Source organism: Nyctibius grandis, chromosome 7 (assembly GCF_013368605.1).
Source record: "Nyctibius grandis isolate bNycGra1 chromosome 7, bNycGra1.pri, whole genome shotgun sequence".
Lineage (NCBI taxonomy): Eukaryota > Metazoa > Chordata > Aves > Nyctibiiformes > Nyctibiidae > Nyctibius > Nyctibius grandis.
This window is the reverse complement of record NC_090664.1, coordinates 35,997,388-36,018,578: the sequence shown is the minus strand read 5'-3', so window position 1 is coordinate 36,018,578 and position 21,191 is coordinate 35,997,388. Positions and strand designations below refer to the sequence as shown.

The 21,191-nt window shown below is 41.1% G+C and overlaps 1 protein-coding gene across 1 annotated transcript in view; it reads left to right on the top strand.

Annotated features, from left to right (window-relative positions):
* CUBN (cubilin) overlaps window positions 1-21,191 on the top strand; it is a 149,901-nt gene that overhangs the window by 55,416 nt on the left and 73,294 nt on the right. Inside the window, 3 exon segments of the mRNA XM_068404678.1 lie at window positions 2,094-2,253; window positions 11,396-11,577; window positions 20,137-20,311. Of these exon segments, the coding sequence (XP_068260779.1) occupies window positions 2,094-2,253; window positions 11,396-11,577; window positions 20,137-20,311 (517 nt within the window).

Below are 21,191 nucleotides of genomic sequence, written 5' to 3'. Positions count from 1 at the left end.
GATCAAGGCTTTGCAAGAACTACCAGCAATAGGTCTGCAATTAGAAACTTTTAAGCTTTTCTGATTTCACCTAGAGAAATCATACCAAATGGAGTAATCGTTCTCAAGTTCCAATACACTTCTCATGCTCTGAGCCTTTCATTGCATTAGAAGATTGAAAACAAAAAAGATTCATGGTCACCAGCCATATAATAGGCTATGGAATATTACCATAGATTTATTCCTGCAATTTGCCCCTAACGCCTGGCTGAACTACATCCAATTTATTTTTTATTAAAAAAAAAGACATTCAGATTAGACTGTCTGCTTCAGGATCTGAAACCGTTTGAGTAGATTTCTTGGCCCCAAATATGTCTAAAATCAACAATGAGATTTCTGAAGGTTCTGCAAGACCAACATCTTGAACAGAAAAGCTGAGGGTTTAATTACTTATTCCCATATGTGCATCTGCTAGAAAATGTGTGCAAAAATTAGTAGCTAGCATGGTTAATCAATGTTTACTGTAATATCGTGCTTCCATACTATGAGTGTTGAGTGTAGGATAATTCTTAGTGGAATAAGAGATATTTGGAAAAGAGACTTGAATGGAGAGAAAAGATAAATAAACCTTGGCTGTTTTTCTAGAGATCAGAGATTTGATTCTTTGCATGGAGAGAACTTTACGGTGATGGCTTCGGAATAGAGAAAAGTTTTTGTTGAAATTCTGAAAGGAAGCATGCCAAAAATTCACAATGAGAATGTTCAGACATGGTTTGTGTGCCAGTAATTTGCTGGGTTGTGTTAGGAAGATGTGCTCCATGAGACAGATGATCGGATGAACTGTGGCAAAGTGATAAAAAAGCACAAGGGTTGCTGTTTTTCTAAACTTTAAGAATCATAGTAACAAAAGTAGAAATAATAAAGCAACTCCTAACTTGACAACAACTGGCAATCTGATATCATAAGTCAAAGGCAATTTAGCTAAAATGTCTCATTTTTACCACTTTTGCAAAAATTATACCTCACCCCTGAAAAATTACACTGAGCATGGGGATATTTGGTGAGGAACATGGATGCATATTCGATCTGATTTACTGGATTTGAAAAAAGTCACAAAACTAGGATTTGAAAGACCCTTTAAACCTGTTTGGTGACAACTAATGTAAAGAGGCTTAAAAGCTCTAAGCATCTACTGTCATCCCATCAAAACAAGTATTGTTTTCTTTTAAATAATAGTATATGACTGACTTCAGATTTCAAGATTTAAATACACGTATATTTCCTTAGCATTTTATTTGTGCTTTTTTTTTTTTTTTTTTTTTTTTAGAGTGGTGATGTTTTAAGAGTGGGATGGAGGATTTCTCATCTGTATTTGGGGAACAGAAAGATTTTCAGCCTGGCTACATCTGCCAATACACTGACTGTCAAAATACCATCACATAAAATATGACTAGGACATCAAACATAAAGTGTTTCTAAGTACAAAAGTTCAGAAAGCATGACTCAGTCCACTTATCCTCCAAAGCAGGACACTAGCATAACATCATGAAACAATAAACAAACACATGTGAAGTTTGCCTGGTGTTTTTTGAGGATTTGCTTTGCTGTTGGTTTTCAGTTTGTCCTCACTGCTCTGGGAGGCCCTGGTCATGCTGACTGCTTCATTTTCTCCATCACAAGTTCAGTCAGTCCTGAAATCACCTGAGTGCAGTCTTAAAGAAATGAAGATGTAAACAGAGTTGTCACCAAGGGGTTTGGAGGCACAGAGCATGTTAGATGCACAGTCAAATCAGACCCGTGACATCCCTTTTTTCTTTCTATTTCAGTTCATTGCCATTTGCCCTTTATCTTCTTCCCCAGCAACCCCCAACACACACCAAAACAGAAACAGCAAAACCTTCCTACTGTACAGGGTGCAGCCAGGTTTAAAGACATATTGCTGGTATATTTGCTCATTATTTCATCCAAATCTTTCCATGCTCCCCAGAGCTCATATTGCTGTGCAAAGGTGGCCAGTGCAAGAAGAAACTGCTTTTTCTTTGACATCCTGTACAAAACATTAAGAATTGGGGAGCTGCTTTTTACTCGTTGGGATATTTTTTGTTTCATTTCAGCTCTATGATGGGCCTGATGTACAATCCAACCCGTTAGGCACTTTCTGTGGCCAGTCTCTTCCACTGGCAGGGAGTACTACAGGGACCAGCCTTCATGTGGTGTTTTATTCTGATGGACTGAACGCTAGAAGTGGTTTCCAGATGCTGTGGCATGTTAATGGTAAGTTAACCAAGTTTCCTCTGGGAAGGTATGTTTCCTTCTTCGTTGTATGCGTAACGGAGTCCCAGCTTATGCCACCCTACGTCAGCTAGGTAGAAATAACCCATTACAGCGCTAAAAACATTGCATTTTCTCATAATTCCTCAAATAGTTTCCCAGTGGCTGTTTCTGCAGATGCACATCTTCGAAGATCATCTGATTAGAGACTGAGAGCTGTTAGTGAAATATGCTTTCATTTGCAGGAGCAGGCACAGGGATGAGGGGCATCTGCACGATTTCTGTACTGAACAGGAGATATATGCTATTACAGGGGGGCTGTGGGTGACTTGGGCTTTCTAATGGGAAACACTTAGTCCTCAGTTTGCCCCATTCCTATAGACTTGTGTTTTCTGTGCAGGCTTCTCTCTAGTTTTCTTTAGTGGTGCTTGTTTTGTTGTGTAGCGTGTTCACTTCCAGCTGCCCCCACCCCCCTTCTCTGCATGAAATAACATTGGCCAGGATGTGCTTTGGGTGTTTTTTCTCTTGTACTTGCATGTCACCAAGATTGTCACAGGCCTCATTAAATCAGCAAGCATGCATGCCAGTTATAAACAAATCTGTTAATGACTGTACAACAGCAAACTATGTTTGCAGTTTCTTCATAAGTGAGGCTACAAATGCAACTTTTTCACTCTGCTTATTTAACAGCAATATTGGACTGTAACAAGATTAAATCGTGTGCCATTGTACATCCCATCAAAGAGGATCCAACTTTGAAAATAATTAAATCGCCACAGTTGCCCCGTCTGTCTAATCAGTTCACACCATTCAGCTTTGACAGCATTGTAAAGCAGCTGAAATCGGCTGCAGAGGCCCCGGTGTGGGTTGCTGAGGTGTGTGGCATGCTATACATTGTTTGAATAGGAGCTCCTCTGCATTACCACAGACTACTGGCATTCGTGGGCTCCCAAAGGGCTCTCCTCGACTAGACAGTGGTGTTTTGCATTCAGCAGAGGTCAAGGAGCATTTCTGGGCAAAGGAGGGACATATGTGGGAGGAGTGAGCTGAGTGGCAGGAGCCAGCAGGGGAAGTGCTGCAGCACAAAGGTACATTCTTGTGCTTCGAGGTGATGTCATTCTGGGACTGCACAAAAGAAGAAAAATTGGAGGCTTTGATGCACAGCCAGATGACATCAGCTCCATACAGTAGCCATGGTGCTGGCTTAACTTGCTTTTCTAAAGTTCTCAAAGCTTTCCAGAACCTTCCTGAATGGTAAGCACTCTTGCACTTTCCCTTCACGTCCCCCTCCAAACATTTCCCAGATGCTCCAGCCCTCTCCCACCCCTCTGCACTCATTTTTTGCACTGACACATTCACTTCTCTGTCAGACAGTACTGCTCCTCAGTTAATTCCTGGACACTAAACTGTAGCCTAATGCTGCACGAGGCCCAGACTGCTAATGTGGGGTCGAGTCTAAGCAGCAGAGCAGGATCTGTGGGTTCAGGTAGGGCTGGCTCCTAGGGAATGTCATTGCTGGCTCTGAACATCACAGCTGAGACTCCTGACAGCCTGTAATATGAGTGCAAGTTCCTCCAGAGCTGACCACAGTTGTCATCTTTTTGTTCATTGCAGACACTTCCATTTTTTCTTGGTTGGTGTCATATACAAATATGGGTATTTCTCTTACCCTTGGTGGCTACATTGTCTGGGCATATACTGGCACCCTAGAATATAAAATTAGATATGTTCCTGTTCTTGAGGTGCTATATTTGTTCCTCCGTTCTGAAAATCTTTCAAATGCACAAAAAAAGCTCATTGGAGAAAGTCTCCTTGTCTAGGGGAACTCATCAGGAGATGCAGCCTTTGAGTTCGGTATTTCAGAGTGAGGTATTCAGGTCCTCTCTTCCCTGAGGGCAAATCCCTGGGAGAATCTAAACCTGGATCTGGTAACATCTCATCTGAGAAGAAAATAACAAGGCTATATATATTGCTGAGAGAAGAGCTTTTACTTCTGCTCAAGTCACAAATGTGTGCTCTAGACTTCAAGCTGCTGTGATCTATTTCTCAGGCTGTCTATGTGCTCCTTAACTGGCAGTTGTGAAGCATCTATGAGATATATCTGAAGGACATTCACATGCTTTGGTGATAAAAGAGAGCAGCACTTATATTTGCCACCATGTGCCTGATACAGTTCACTTCAGACCCTCTTTCTGGCAGCTTTGCTCACAGTTATGAGGTGATCACAAAAAGCCAAAAGCTTGCCCCATTGATAGCTGTCAGGAGGAGCCCCTCTTGCCACACATGATGCAAATTTGAAGTGTTTGGATTTGAAACATTTGCATCTGATCTTTCCAGTTACTGAGCCACTGCTTTTCCAGTTGCTGAGCCACTGCTTTTCAGTTGCCGAGTTGCTGATCTGGGTTGCTGAAGGAAACCCAGTCTTTAGGCTTTCCCAAAGACAGAATTAGTAACCGATCTTAGGAGAATGCTGTTATTTATGCTTAAAAGTGTCCTATATCATTTTAACTTGGATGGAAAGCTGTAGTGCAAATAATTCAGTTTAAAAGTGGTTGTCGTTCTGAAATAACACTGTTCATCTAAGGGGCTTCATTGATGAGGCTGGATTTAGAAATGATTTGACTAAATCACTAATGTTTTCTTCTGCAGCCAAGGCCTCAAGAGGATTATTCACCAAATGAAAGCTTGAATCTGCAAGGTGCTCCTTCCACTTCTGCTGTTTATTAGGAAGCTTAACATAGGCAAATATATTTTGGGGCATATATTGGCCCATTGAGAAAGAACAAACTCTTGGTAACAGCCTGGATATTGCAAAGATGGCATGCCAATTGAATTGCTTTTAAAAAAAAAAAATCAGGAGGCCAAAAGGGCAAAGGTCTCTCAATGCAAAATTACACCAGTGACAACTGTCACTATCTGAGAAGACACATATTTCCTAGACCCGTCACTTACCTTATTAAGCAATGTGCATGTAGGAGCTGACTGCTTTATATATACATCTGCATTTCATTGGAAGATTACTCATTTGGCTGCTTGATTGTCAGCAGAGCTTATAAATTCAATTGGCTCTTCTCAGCATAGTCAAAATTTGCGCCCACTATTCTGTTTCCTGTGACACATTAAATCCTCCTTTAAAAAAGAAGCAAAGCACACTATTGAGAAAAGAATTTTGTAGCCCCAAAGTATTGTATTGCTCTTTTCCTTCACCATTATCTTCTTTCTGGTGGATTTCCCTAAGAAATGATTGATGGACAGGGTGTGGAGAAAGCCACTTGGTTCCTGAGAAGTTTTCGTTAGTCTGTGTCTGTATTTTCAGAAGATGAAAATTATTAAAAGGCATACAGTAACTAAAGACCGGGGGTTTCAGGATATGTGTCAGGTAAAATATGAAATAGTTTGTTATTTCTTCAGGGAAGCATAACAGAAACAGAGATTAGATTAGGGTGCAGAAGACATTCACTGCAGACATTTGCCAGGCATCCGTTAGGATTGCTGGAGAGAATATTGCATTGCAGGTCAGTGAGGGAGCTGAGGCCCAGATTTCCTAAGCCTGAATCATGGCTCTGTTGATGATTTCTTGTGCAGCTTTTGACAAATTGCCATTTGTTCAGCTTTCAAAAATTACTATTCTTTTTCAGTGTCTTTCTCTTACATTAGGATGCACAGGGTCTATCTTTTGGAGTCCTGAGCAGTTGTTTTGAGTTGTGTGTGCTATCATGTTCAGAGCTGCCTTTTTGTATTGCAGTCTGGCTATTAAAAACATAGATATGTTCTCTATGAGAGCTAAGGATGAATTAATTTCTGTTTCTTCAGCAATCTGGACCTCCCCCCCACCCCCCGAATTAACATATACGAATAAGGGCCAAAATTTTCTTAAAATGCTTGTTTCTGAACAGTTCAATGTCTGAGAGCTAGAAAATGCCTACACTGACAGCTGATCTGGGAACCATGGCCATTCAGTAACTTGGAGGATTCAGCTCCTGTTTAAATGTCTACATTTGCCTTTAGGTCTCTGGGTCCCAGTAGTCTATCTTCATTTATTATCCATCTTATTGATTTCAGATTGGAACAGAAGAAAATGACAGGATTCAGGAGACTGATAAAACAATAATAATCAAAGCTACAGAAGTGATTAACAAATCAGAAAGAAAAAAACAAAGCCAAACAGTTTCTCACTTGATTCAACCCTCATCACGAAAATTATCCCACTTGCTCCACTGGATAATATTCTATGAACTAAACCTCCTCATGAGAGCAAAAGATTTCAGAATCAAATCCAAGTTATACTTCATGCAAGTATTAGTGTAGTACAGGCAAATGTTCATACTACACGCTCCTGGCAGCTAGAGTCAGTTAACGTTTACTGAAATATTTCACCATGAGCACAACAAATGGAACAACTCTGAATCCTTTCGTTTCCCTAACTCTGATTTTACAGGGCCAGTGTCAGTTCACTTTAAATTTTATGGAAGGGATTTTTCTAGCATGTGGCTAAAACATACCCATGAATAAATTTGAAAACCTTGGAAATAATAGAGGTTTCCACAGATTACTACTTCTCTATTCAGCTATAATTATTTATGAGAATAGGGATTCTTCTTTGGTTAATGAACACCATCTGCTAACCAGACAGGCAGTAATATGGAAAGATCTATAAATCATCCCTTGCACAGTCTTCAATGACTACTTAAGTTCTAGCCAGAGGAAAGCAAAGACACCAAATATGTTTCCTGAGCTTTCTATTTGTTGTCTGATTTCTTAGCAACTAACACCAGGTTAGGTAGTTTTAAGCATTTTTCAAGGGAATTCCAGGACCTTTACACTACTAAAAGAGTATCTCACCTCCTTTTTTTTTTTCCTCAGTTTAACTGCAGGGCTGAAGTTTCCAAAATGACTGCAAGGAGGTCTGCACAAACTGAACATATACCATATGCAGTTCACCTGCAAGAAACTTTTCCACAGTGCAGCTGTCTGTCTATCTGTCCACATACAGCAAAACCATGTATTTCTGTGCTGAGAAAAACTTCTAAAGATATTTCACTAGGAACAGAATGGTTTCAGATTATTCATTATTATTTCAGTGAGAGCTGAAGTCATGCAGCAATTTATAGGTTCTGCTTCCACATTTTTATTTATCCCTAAAGACCAAATCTTTTTTACCTTGTTGCCATAAACAGCACAAATTCCATTTATTTGAATAGAAGCCAACTCTAATCTGATGTTTGCAGACAAATGTAAACATTGGGAGAAGGTTTGTATTCATTTAATGGTGATGCCAGAGTTGGAAGAAGTTTAATTAGCTGACATGATTACATCATCATTTAAAATTTTCCTATTTCAATATCTTAATAAAGTAGACAGGCTACTTCTGTATGGAAATTACATTCCAGGTTAAATCAAAATGGATTTCTTAGCTTGCTCAAAAAATAGGAATAGGATACAGTACATACAAATGCATGCTTCAAAAATCAGAACTGTCATTTCTCCTGAAGTTTTCCTTTTAAAAGCAAAATACATACATATATTCACACGTGTATATAAATAAATATGCATCTGCATCTACATCTACATCTTCAGCCTGAACACCATTCATATGAATGTAATTTGTTTGATATATTTTCTGATTATTTTAAGTATCTGCCAAGGCAGATTTCAAAGCCTAGTATAAGCTTCTTAAGGCAGGGAACCTGTATTCATAGGTAATGCTCAAATAATATGAAAAATAATTGCAGTTTAGTTTTCCTTGACGGCTCATATCTGTGATCCAATCAAAGAAAGGGATAATGCTACAAGAGAAAGAGCAGAAATGTAATATATAGACTTTCTTCCAGCTGGCCAGAGATTCAGTTCAGAGATTATGTTTGTGCTCTGATATGGAGGTTTCTGCTTGCATATGCAGGCCAGTCAAAATAGTTCAGGTGTGAAGTTCACATATTTGCAAAGATCAGTGAGTCCTTTTTTCAGCTATTAGTCAGTGAATACTTAGGTATAAACTCAAGCAATTTCCTGTTTGCAAACAATTAATAAATGATTGGCATCGTGAGTTCAGCACATTCATTATAAGAAATGAATTACAGAGATCTAAACTTTACCTCCATTTTACTGGAGCACTTAAGAAGAATCACTTCTCTTTTAACAAAAAAGCCTTTTCTGGGAACATTTGTAGTTAGAAGAAAAGAAATGGCACATTGACAACAGTTTGCCGTTCTTATTCATGTGATTCACATACCTCATCCAGAGAATATTGATTGAGCTCAGAGAAAATAAAAACCACTCTGGAGAGGGAGCGTGAGTAACCCGAATGCTACCTGCAAGGGCTGCATAGAAAGAAAGGCCTGTGCCTCAAAGCACAGCACACAAGGTTTCCACTCATCTGAGCCATTTCGGGTTTAAATGAAAAACATGTCTTTGTGGCTATCAGGAAACTCTTCGTAGGAGAAGCTGAGTCATAACTGCCTGTTTAGTTTTAAAATGTTCCCAGCTTTCTTCAGGCTGAGATAAATAGCAATTGGCTTTGTTCTTGCCTGCTGAAACTCCCCTGCCTCCCCGTTCCCACCCCCTCAGGAGCCGAGCCATCAAGTCTGTTTGTTGAGAAATCTTTCTGTTTCCCAAGCTGGTGAGGCGGCTTTCCCCTCCTGAAGTCTGTCCTCAGCGGCCGTGTCATTCCTGCTGCTGAGGGAAAAGAAAGAGAGGAACTCACCCTGCAAATTCAGCTGTAAGGCTCCCCCCTGCTGACATGTTTTTTACCTCCAGTTGTAAAAGCCCAACGACCTGTTTTCTTTTGAGGAAAATTAGGCCGTCTTCTGATGGCACTGGAAAAAAAATGGGGTGGTAGGTTACACTGGAGCTTTCTTCCTCTCTGTCTCTCTGCTGAGACGTTCATGGATATCAAAGTTTCAGGGGCTTAGCATTTACCCACCAGTGCTGGCAGGCCTCAGGGGAAGTAAGTGCACTACCTTTTTTCTGTTTCTCTCTCTAAAGGGACTGAAGGCAGGACTGGTTTCAAATACACTTAAAAGCTTCTTTTACTCCTTGTTTGAAACACCTGGTAGCTTCACAGTGTAGCTTTGTGGCTGCAGGGCAAACCAGCTCAGGGTTATGGAGCATCGTGTGAAGCAAGGTGGGGAAAAAGGGAGAAGAACTAAGCCTGTGCCAATTCACCTGTGAGGTCAACCTTGCCCATGTAAAGGCTTTTCTGGGTTACAGCTAACTATTGTTCAATTGTGGAAATTCTTGTGTTTAAAAGGTGGTTTTCCAGTGAGTACTGGGTAATGGGCTGACAGAGATCTGTGTTGCATTGCTGGCATGGCTGGACACGTCTTCCTCACATCTGCATTTAGATGGCTCTTTTTTAGTTTAAACTAGCTTCTTATTGCTTTGATCCTTTTCAGACCTGCTGCTCTTTCCTCTCATAGATTTGTATTTTGCAGTCTTAGAAGTCCTAGAGCCAACTGTGGCAAGACCAAACTCAAGTTTTCAGTGAGCTGAAAGACCCCCATGGCAGGGATGATGGCAAATGCTTCTGGGGCTTAGCAGCCACCCTTCAATAACCACAAGTTTGTCACAGAAGGTGTTAAGGAAAGTATTTGCATTTGATTGAAGATCTTGATTTATAGCTTCCTGGAAAAATAAAAAGTGTTAAGCGGAGCAATGGCCAAAGATACTTTGTTCAAGTTGCAAATTATGCATAGACTTAGTAGAGATTAGGGGAGTTTTACACATCTATGTGGATTTGTTGAGCAGGTCAGAGGGGTAGTTTATTTGTTTTACGTTATAAAATATCTCCTATAACTAAAAGTTCTGATACGGATGCTGTTTATCACTTCTGACATACCGCAGTATTTGCCTCTGGGAATATAGAGCTCATGGTTTATTAGATGGTTTTATTAAATATTTTGGGGCTTTTTTGCTAGGTGACAGAACCTTCCCTCTGGAGATGAAGCCAAAGAGATTGATAGAGTGTGGGCTTTACTTAGAAAGGTCGAGTGACCCTATAAAAGCTGTGCAAGCAAAAGATTAGCTAGTGCCTAAATGAAGCACTTGGGGGCTTGTAAAAAAGAAAAAAAATGCTGCTGCAAGGCAGAAAGACACACACATAAAATCAGATCAAACACACAATTCCCCTGCTTCCTGCATGTGACAGATACACAGCCACCCTACTGGCTTCTCTAAAGGTGAGGTTTCACCATGAACATAGCTGATCTAAATCTGCCCTAACACTGGGAAGAGCTGTTGTGCCTTCCCACCGTGCTGACACCTGCATCCAGGGACTGGGTCAGGGAGAGCATCTTCCCTGGAACTCAGCAAAAGGAGTTGAGTGCAGCAGTTGCCACATCTCCATAAAGCAATGACACAACTGCAGTCTCAGTTGTCCAGCTGCTTTGTGCTGTCAAATCAGGGCCTGCATTTGATCCATTGTTTTGCATCTTTTTTTTAAATCTAGTTTATAATATGCAATAACTTAATCACCCAAGGGACTGGGGAGTGAGGTTAGGACAATAATTTCTTATCTGAAAAGAAAATACATAACTTTTCAAACATGGCGTGTCTTACAATTGCACGGTTACAATTCAATAAAAAAGAACATTAAACCCACTAAATGTCAGAAAGCCAGTTTATCCACCGTGACTTGGCAGCTTGTAGTCATGCTCAGTGGGCTGAGGAAATTGCATTGTCTTTAATTTTATGATTTCTAAAGCAGTGGGAAATGGCATTTTTACAACAATAGGAAGCCCTCCCCATGATAACTTAGTTTGTGTATTAGTTGAGGTCAGTAACAGCTGAGGATGGATCTGATTCAGCTTTCTAGAACTGATCAAAGTTAGAGACCAACACAAAAAAAGTCACTTTTTTTTGCTCCGTGTCTCAGTTTCTTCAGCTGTCAAAGCAGATGCTGAGGAATGGTGAGAAACATGCCAAAACAGGAGGTGAAGTGCTTACTGCATGGGCAGTGCCAGCAGGTCCAGCCTGCTGTTCCTGAGTTTCTCTTCCCTGCTGGACCTCGGTTCCCTGTGACAGAGCAGACCCTCAAGCCCAGTACGGACATTTGTGCATGAAATGGGTGCTAATGCCTGTCCTCACTGTAGAACTGTCAGTGAGTTTTTCCAGAGCCCCTCACTGACGGGCTGCTTTGCTGTCTTATCAGGTTGTGGAGGAGAACTCTCTGGCACTTCTGGTTCATTTCACAGCCCTGGCTACCCCAACAGATACCCAAGCAATAGGGAATGCATCTGGTACATTCACACAGCGCCTGGTAGCAGCATTCAACTCACCATTCAGGAATTTGACATTGAATATCACCCAAACTGCAACTACGATGTTTTGGAGGTAAGACCATTAGATTAACTCCCCAAAAATACACAAGTTACATGCTTTTCTCTCTGGAGCAGATAATCCCAACAACTGCAGGAGCAGAACAAACAATTCTACTGGAATTTCCCATTTCTGCTGTGCTACAGTTACATTCCACAGATGTTGTCACAGAAGCCACAATGCTCTTATTATTTTTTGCCTTTATGCCTTTAGTGTCAGTATACTTTAATCAATAATGATGCTAGGCACTGTACACTTCCTAAAAAGAGACAAAACTGCTTTGAAAAACTCAGTCTTAAAAAGTCCACCTTTTACAAAGAACTAAGTGTAGAGTGTTGTACCATGGAGATAAAATTTCCTGATGTAAAGGAAGATAATGGATCACTGTGGGGATAACTAAGGTGAGACCTTGTGTAGGACCTTCCAAGGAAGTGGGGAGGTTTATAACCCTGAGTGCTGAAAACTATGAAGAATCTTTGTACTCAGAAAAAAAAAGAATAAAAAAGAAGAGGCAGTGTCCTAGTCAGCTTAGGGTGGTGGAACAAGGAGAAAAGGGACCTCTCTAAGGGTTTACTGACCTTTAAGAGACCCATTAGACTGGATGGTCCTGTTATATACGACATCTTTGTGCTCATGTTGGGAAGCAGGCAGGTGACCAATCCCAGCTAACAGATTTGAACAGACTTCCAGTGCAGGAAGAAGGGATAGGAAATAATTTCAGGAATAAATTATTTAGAAGTACAGACTTTCTAGATTGCTCTCACTAGAGACATTTGAGATCACTAATGGAGGTACAGTTGTTAGAGTCTTTCGATGTTAATACATGGGTGACATTTGAATGTTTTTGTAACAAACCCAAAAGACTGATTAAGAGATCTTGTACCACTCCACTGGGGTCTTTCTTCTCCTCTTCTCCTGGGTAATGTGATGTGTGACCGGCATACACAGAATCACAGAAAGGTTAGGGTTGGAGGGGACCTCTGGAGATCATCTAGTCTAACCCCCTGCCAAAGCAGGTTCCCCTAGAGCATGTTGCACAGAGTCGTGTCCAGGCGGGTCTTGAATACCTCCAGAGAAGGAGATTCCACAACCTCCCTGGGCAGCCTGTTTCAGTGCTTTGTCACCCTCAAAGTAAAGAAGTTTTTCCTCATATTGAGATGGAACTTCCCATGTTTCAGTTTGTGCCCGTTGCCCCTTGTCCTATCACTGGGTACCACTGAGAAGAGTCTGGCCCCATCCTCTTGACACCCACCCCTAAGGTATTTGTAAGTATTGATAAGATCCACCCCTTAGTCTTCTCTTCTCCAGACTAAACAGACCCAGTTTCCTCAGCCTCTCCTCATAAGAGAGATGCTCCAGTCCTCTGATCATCTTTGTAGCCCTCCGCTGGACTCTACAGCTAGACAGTTTTCTGTCCAGCACCTACACATACTCATTGCTGCCTATTCTCACCTTTGTAGCTTTGATTTCTCCAGCCTATGGTCCTTAGTGCACACTCATCAGCAATATTCCCAGAAGACTTAACACACATCCCAAAGCAGGTCCTAAATATACAGTTGCCAGGTCAATGATTGCTAAGCATTTGTATGAGTAGGAGAGATGTATAACTTAACTCCAGCTTTCTGGCTCTGAAACAGGCTTCCCTAGCATAGCAATGAAGTGGAAGTCTCGACCAAATGGACACTGTGCTTTGAGTATCGTATTGACTTTGGGACTTCTTTAGGATCTGGGTATAAGGCAGTTGTTCCATGAATTCTCTGTCAATCAGTAGCATTGGCAAGTATGACTGTATGTCACATTGCTGACACCAGTCCCTGTGAGTAGGTGATCTGTGTTGGCTGATTTGGGTATTGATGAAGTCTGTTGTATTGCACCTTCATTGTTCGTGCCTAAAATGACTAGATTGAAGCGAATCTGCCTGTAAGCTTCAGTTATGCTTCTGTTGCCCAGAGGAATCCATTAAACAGCTACAAAATCTAAGTTGGCTGTGGTTGACCATTTCTTGAATGGTGCAAGGACAATGCCTGCATCTGCAGGTGGTCACCCAGGAGCTCTCATGACCCAGTAAGAGTACAGATGGCTGGCAACCATTTGCTTGACAACTTTTTGACTAGGGTGGGGGCTGGCCTAAAACCAATGAGTGGGTTACTGGACACAAATTGCTTAAAGAAGTTGTTTAAGAGGATCATACAGTTTGCTGCTCTGTGTCCCTAAGCAAGGTATTCACCTTAGGTTTTGGGTTTTCTTTTTTTACCATTTCAGACTTAGTTGCTATGCTTTACTTCTTTCCAACCTTACTCATCAGTACAGATGCCCACCTTGCTGTTTGAACTTCCCTGCCATCCGGCCCTCAGAATTGGCATGCCTCTGACTCACTTGTCTCCTGACCTTGGCTCATCCTGTTCCCAACATCTGCCTCTGATCTGCTGACAGATAACCTCGCATAAATCTTCTTTTTGGGGAAAACTGGTTCATGTCTTAGTGAGAGATCCAAGGTTCTGCCTGGCAACGAACAGCTTCCCCTGCCAAACTGCAGGCATTTGGTGGAGCTTTACATACCTTGCCACATACATATTTTCTTGCTGTTGTTATAAAAATACACATTTGCAGCATGATTGATATAGTCTGCACAGAACAAATGCTGACTCAGATTTAGTGGGGGGAAAAAAAGAATGTGGTTAACTGTTTTCAGGAGCTGCTCTATCTTGTAATCTTCTTTGCTGTAGTTGTCTATGTCCAGGCTGAAAACCACACACACAAACCTTGAAAAGTGTTAGAAAAAAAGAGGTTCCTGGTGTGCCTTTGACACAGTGTGTTTCAGTGATCACTAAGGTTCCAAACTTCTTTCATGCTCACATTTTCTTCCCAAGATCTACCAGTTCTGTGGGTTTTGAAGTCTGCTTTTTCTCATAGTTATTCTCCTGATTTCACTTTTTCCTTATCTCTGAATAGTGAGTTCTACTGCTTCCTGTTTTCTTTCAAGCCAAATAACTTTCCAGTTTTAATAGGAAGTCAAAATCAGTACTAAAGTAGCTCTGCACCCTGCTGTCCCTGCCTGTCTTGTTAACTGTCTCTACTCTCTGAAATAATAAGCTGTCTTTAGAATGTTGCAATACATTGTGTTGTTTTCTGTTGCTTTTCCAAAAGATATTACCCTGTAATAAAAATTCCCCAGTAATCACAAAACTTATTCACTTGGATGCATTTAGCTTTTGCTTGGAAACACCCTTACCCCTTCGACCTGGCAGAGAATTGTAGGAAAATTCTGAGAACTTTCCTATCGCAGCACCTTGCTCCTAACTTCATTTTTATACCATAGGTTCTTGAATATTTTTCTCTTGCACATTTTTCTGAAGCATATTTGTTCTTGTAAAATGCAGCAACTGTCTCCCTTCCCTTTCCTTTGACAATGCCTCCTAAACAAGCTGTCCCTTCCATGCCAGTATCCCAGTCTTGCCATATGTTTCACCAAGACTGTGCAATAATAGTTATGTAAAAATTTTGTGTGTGAAATCCTCAGGTTCTCCCTGTGGCTTCTGCATGCTCAAGTGTTTGACACATTCTCCTTTAATCCTCCTCCTCCGTGTTTCTTTTATGACACTGTTGCACTCTGTCTTTCTTCCCCATCAGATTCCACTCCTTTTACAAACATCCAGAAGCAAATTTTAAGCTGTTCTTAAAGATGTTTCCTAGAAATATTTCGTGGAAATAGAAGCCATCATTTTGGACACAATGAAGGAGTTAAAAATATTTTTAAATGGCTTCTATTGAAAATACATACATAGAGAAAAATGACCATGCCTGCTTTGTTAAATTATGACATCTTTTCTTTAACATGGACCAGATTTTTGTAAACTATAAATATGTTCTGCTACAGCAAGATGTAGCTCTGAGCGAAAAGAAAGGAGCCCTGTTAATCTATTGCACTTCCAAGTCTTTATTAGATGCTATGGTCTTCTCATTTACATATAAAGAAACATCAAGTATTACCATAATTCTTAATTCTCTGTCAAAGCCAGGTTCTCTCTTTGCTGGCAGTTATATCTGAATGGGAATCAGTTTTATTCCCGGAAAATCTGTGTCATGAGGGTGACCAACTGCATAAAAACAGCTTTCTGTTGCTCATAACTCTGGAATGCTGACTGTTAACAATAAATGGAGCTAACAGGGCAGAAGCAAATGATAAGAACAGATTAAAACCATGGGCTTTATGGCAGTGTCCTGCATCCCCGCTATGCCATCCAACATCATTTTATCTCTGGATCAGGTGCTGTGGTCAGACTAAATGTTTTTATTTTTATTTTTATCTGTTTGCAGCTCAGACATCCTGTGACTCTTTGTGAACCACACCCTGGAATTTATTCTTTCCATCCGTTCTCTTTTCTCTCTTCTTTTTTGATGTGGTAACTCTTGGTTTTCCTCTTTGTAGCCAAAAGTAACATTTTATTGTTTTTTGTAATGGAAACACTCTAACTTGTTTTTGTTCCAGCCCTTGTGAAAGCATCTGATTAATTGAACTGGCATAAAGGAGAAAAGAAAATACACTCCTAACTGTAAAGAGCATGCCTTTGACTGTGCTTTTTATTTTGAAACTGTGCAGAAGGCCGTTGCTGAACAGTTAACAATGTAAAGGAGACCACAAATACCAGATTTCCATCAGTATTTCTTCCCCATCCTTAACTCTCTTCCAAGAGGTCAACTATAACTGTTCAGCTTGGCCCAATTAATTTCACAGAATCACAGCATCACAGAATGTTAGGGATTGGAAGGGACCTCGAAAGATCATCTAGTCCAATCCCCCTGCCGGAGCAGGATTGCCTAGACCATATCACACAGGAACGCATCCAAGCGGGTTTTGAATGTCTCCAGAGAAGGAGACTCCACAACCTCTCTGGGCAGCCTGTTCCAGTGTTCGGTCACCCTCACCGTAAAGAAGTTTTTCCTCATATTTATGTGGAACCTCCTGTGTTCCAGCTTGCACCCATTGCCCCTTGTCCTGTCAAGGGATGTCACTGAGAAGAGCCTGGCTCCATCCTCATGACACTTGCCCTTTACATATTTATAAACATTAATGGGGTCACCCCTCAGTCTCCTCTTCTCTAAGCTAAAGAGACCCAGCTCCCTCAGCCTCTCCTCATAAGGGAGATGTTCCACTCCCTTAATCATCTTCGTGGCTCTGCGCTGGACTCTCTCTAGCAGTTCCCTGTCCTTCTTGAACTGAGGGGCCCAGAACTGGACACAATATTCCAGATGCGGCCTCACCAGGGCAGAGTAGAGGGGGAGGAGAACCTCTCTCGACCTGCTAACCACACCCCTTCTAATCCACCCCAGGATGCCATTGGCCTTCTTGGCCACAAGGGCACACTGCTGGCTCATGGTCATCCTGCTGTCCACTAGGACACCCAGGTGCCTTTCTCCTATGCTGCTCTCCAACAGGTCTGTCCCCAACTTGTACTCATACATGGGGTTGTTCTTGCCCAGATGCAGGACTCTACACTTGCCCTTGTTATATTTCATTAAGTTTCTCCCCGCCCAACTCTCCAGCCTGTCTAGGTCCCTCTGAATGGCTGCGCAGCCTTCTGGTGCGTCAGCCACTCCTCCCAGTTTTGTGTCATCAGCGAACTTGCTGACAGTGCACTCTATTCCCTCATCCAAGTCATTAATGAATATATTGAATAGAACTGGTCCCAGTTCTGAGGTAATACTACAGAAATCATCAGCGTTTATGTCAGAGCTGGGTTTGGTTGCCTTGCCTGTGGTGTGCAGATGGCCCCAGGGAGCACCAGGGATGATATGAGAGGCTGGTCCATGATGCTTATTAGATGCATATTAGAAACTCCTGCTGTTTCCTCTGCCACATGGCTTCTCTGGGCTGGTTTAGATGATTAAGAGCATGTGTTCCTGCTACATCTCATGCTGTGGCTCTGAATCAGGGAGTATACCACAAACACATTTCAAAATTCACATTTTGAACAGAGTTCTGACAAATGCAGCTGTCATTGGGCCTCACAAGCAGCCAAGCGGTAAGATCTTGCTGAAGACACTGAGCTTCCAGTGGACAAACGTGCTTCTTCCCCAGACTGTGACTGCTTCGTTACATATTCTTAATCTGAGCTGTGATTTCATCCATTCTGACTTCTGTTGAATGCCTTGAGATGATCTATTGGACAGAGGAACCATTATCCATTCAAGTCATGCAACCTCCCTGCAGAATGCAGAAAAGTGCTCTCTCAGTCAAAATTGAAATGTTTAAGCTATTAAGCCTGTGTAATCAGCCACTAAAACAAAATACAGTCTTCTGAACATCTAACAGACTATGATGTTTATAAAAAAATTAATTCCTTGTTTCTTCTGGGGATGCAAGCTTCAGCTTCTGAGGTCTCACATTACCCTGGCGTCACTGAATATTTTTTCCAGCTAAAAAAAAAAAAAGTTCTTTCCCTCATACCTCTACCAGCAGAGCAGAGTCAGGCACAGTAGAGCAGTTAGTGAGCACATGTTCAATCAAACACAAATGTAGCCACGCACTACACTTAGCCCTGGAGGTGGTGGGACTAGCTCAGCTGTTTGTATGACTTGCTCAGATATTTATCTTGGACAGAACCCAAACTTCTGAAGTTAAAAACTATCCAGCAGAGCTTATTAAAATACTGAGTTTTCCCTCATCTAGAAAGGATCAGAGGCAAAAGGGCCATATAGAAGTTTGGTTCATACAGTACTGCCACTTTCTGAGAGAGATTCATGGATTGCTTTTTTTGACCTTTTTGATGTTTACCAGACTAATAAAATATTGGAGCAGACTTGAGTTGCTACTGGTGGGAAAATCCTGATAGGATTTGTTGCCTTATCTTCCTGTTCCCTGGTTTTGTTGTTAGAACTTTCCATTCTCTAGTTTAGCTTTGGGATTTATACATAACATATGCTGATACAATGAGAATCTATCTATTGCTAGTTCAGTTGTGAAAGACAATAGCACACTCTTTATTTGACGTATCTCTTAAACAGTTTTCACATTTGAGGTTACTGTCAAGCTGACTTTTGCAGCTGCTGTCCTACTAGAGACATACCAATGGAAGGAGGGAGACCCTTAATATCAGGTGGCATTTCACTAGCATGCAAGATGCTTTCAGCACAGGAAAGACATGGAGCTTTTGGAGTGGGTCCAGAGCAGGGCCACAAAAAAAGATCAGAGGGCTGGTACACCTCTCCTATGAAGAAAGGCTGAGAGAGTTGGGATTGTTCAGCCAGGAGAAGAGAAGGCTCTGGGGAGACCTTATTGCAGCCTTTCAGTAGTTAAAGGGGGCTTATAAAATGGTGGGGACAAACCTTTTAGCAGGGCCTGTTGCAATAGGACAAGGGGCAATGGTTTTAAACTAAAAGAGGGTAGATTTAGACTAGGTATAAGGAAGAAATATTTTACAATGAGGGTGGTGAAACACTGGAACAGGTTGCCCAGAGAAGTAGTAGATGCCCCATCCCTGGAAATATTCAAGGTCAGGCTGGAGAGGCTTTGAGCAACCTGATTTAGTGGAAAATGTCCCACCTCATTGCAGGGGCAGGGGGTGGATTAGATGACCTTTAAAGGTCCTTCCAACCCAAACTATTCTATGATTCTAAGAAGCCGAGAAAATTCAACCATTGAAGGCACTAGGCACCAAAATCACATGTCCAGTTTTGAAAATTGCACTGAGCATGTGTGTTTTCTTCAGCTTTGAGAGGGAAGACTAAGGAAGGTGAGCCAGTTCCACCAGTTATAAATGGGCTCAACTAAAATCCCACATCCCTTTTGTAAAACAAGAAACAGCATTAACAAGGCTTCAGCACTGCCATCGAATTCACTTGAATTGGTTTAAAAATGCATTATAAAGTACATAACACTGCTGACAATATTTAAGAGAGTGGTGGTTTTCTGGTTTATAACTGCCTGAGGCACACTCTTGTGAGTAGGAAATAATTACTCTTAAAAGTCAAAACCTGTCTTCTCTGGGAAATATGTATGATATATATCCTTGTTTCTGAAGAGTATTATTAAAATGTAGTTTACTTGACCAAAATCCCATAGTTTGGACGTTGATTCTGCCATTAAGGTCAATAAAATTGCAATGTTTTTTGTTTTATCAGAAAGAGTGATGAAATCTAGCCTCAATTTAAAAATTAGTCTTAACTGTGCCTTTAAACACAAAGGGTGCAAAATATCAGCACAAGTTCCTGCAAAGACATACAGTTTGTTTGCACAAGCACACAAAAACATCTGGTTTTATATCCTCACAGAAACAAGGTGCAAACCCTGGAGGGATGGGGGAAGAAGAATGTGGCGAAGTCCCCAAAGCAGAAAATTCTTACTTATTTAATGCAAGGCTGTTTTGCAATCATCTAGAATTTCATACTTGCGCCAGGTAGCTCAGATAACAAGTAAACCTGCAGAGAAAATAACTTTTTTAGCTACTTTAAATTTCAAGATGTGGAATCACTTTCAATACAGATTTTTTTTTCTCCTAGGTAAACAGTTCTCATGTATTCTGTGTGGCAGATGATCTCGTTGAAAAACTTTGACAATGTTTCTTCCATTTCTAGGTCTATGGTGGCCCTGATTTCTTCTCTCCTAGACTAGCCCAGCTGTGTGTTTCAAGATCAGCACAGAACCCACTGCGAGTCTCTACAACTGGCAATTCAGCCATTGTCCGTTTCAAGACAGATGCAGCAGTGACAGGGAAAGGTTTTAATGCCTCCTGGCAAGAAAATCCAGGTGGTGAGTATGCTGATTAATATCAGGAGAAATTTGGGAAGTCTGAGAATCGCGGATCAGCCATGAAAGCACTTAAAGTAGTCAAACAGCATAGGACTGAAAGCTGAAGGATTTGGGTGTTACTGGGTTTGGTAACACTAAATGATACTGAAAAACACACAGAGGAAAAAATTGTCTAACTAGCTGAAATCTAGGCCTATTTATGTATTTTGTAAAAGTCTACCTTGTTGGGGTTTCTTCTCTACATAATTAATCAAGACATTCCTGTAATCAGAAAAGAACTTTTGCCTGCTAGCAGTTCTTCCCACCCACTCACCCACACAGGGTCCTTCATTAGCTGAATGATGCTTTTGGTTTTAAACTGTAAAGTCAAAAATATCTGAGAACGTGGCTTAACTTGGAGAACTCGGTGGACTCCAAAAATATTTGGAGTGATTAGTAAATACTTGAACTCTATAAGGTTCATCCATCCCCCATGTGATTATTTGTTCAAAGCCTTACTGGTAATCAGTAGCTTAAAAGACCCAATCACATGTCTCTACATGGGAGTTCTTATGAAAAGGCCAATTATCGGAAAATAATTACAATGAAAAGTGAGAAGAGGCAGATTTTAATTCTTGCAGTTTTGCTTGATTAAGCACACTGATTCATTAGTTTGTCAAGGTTTATACTTCTCCATTCTCACAAGTTTTACAAGAAAGGCACAAGATTTTTTTGAATAAAAGAAGTCTACAATAGTCCATTGAATTAATCCTCTTCCAAGATCTGGCAGCTTATTTTTCTACTTAGGCCCCCTGACGCTTTCTCATCCCTTTACAGCATCTTGCCTGTTGTATTCCAACCCCTCTCTAGCCTCTAAAATACCCACTCACCAGAATGCAAT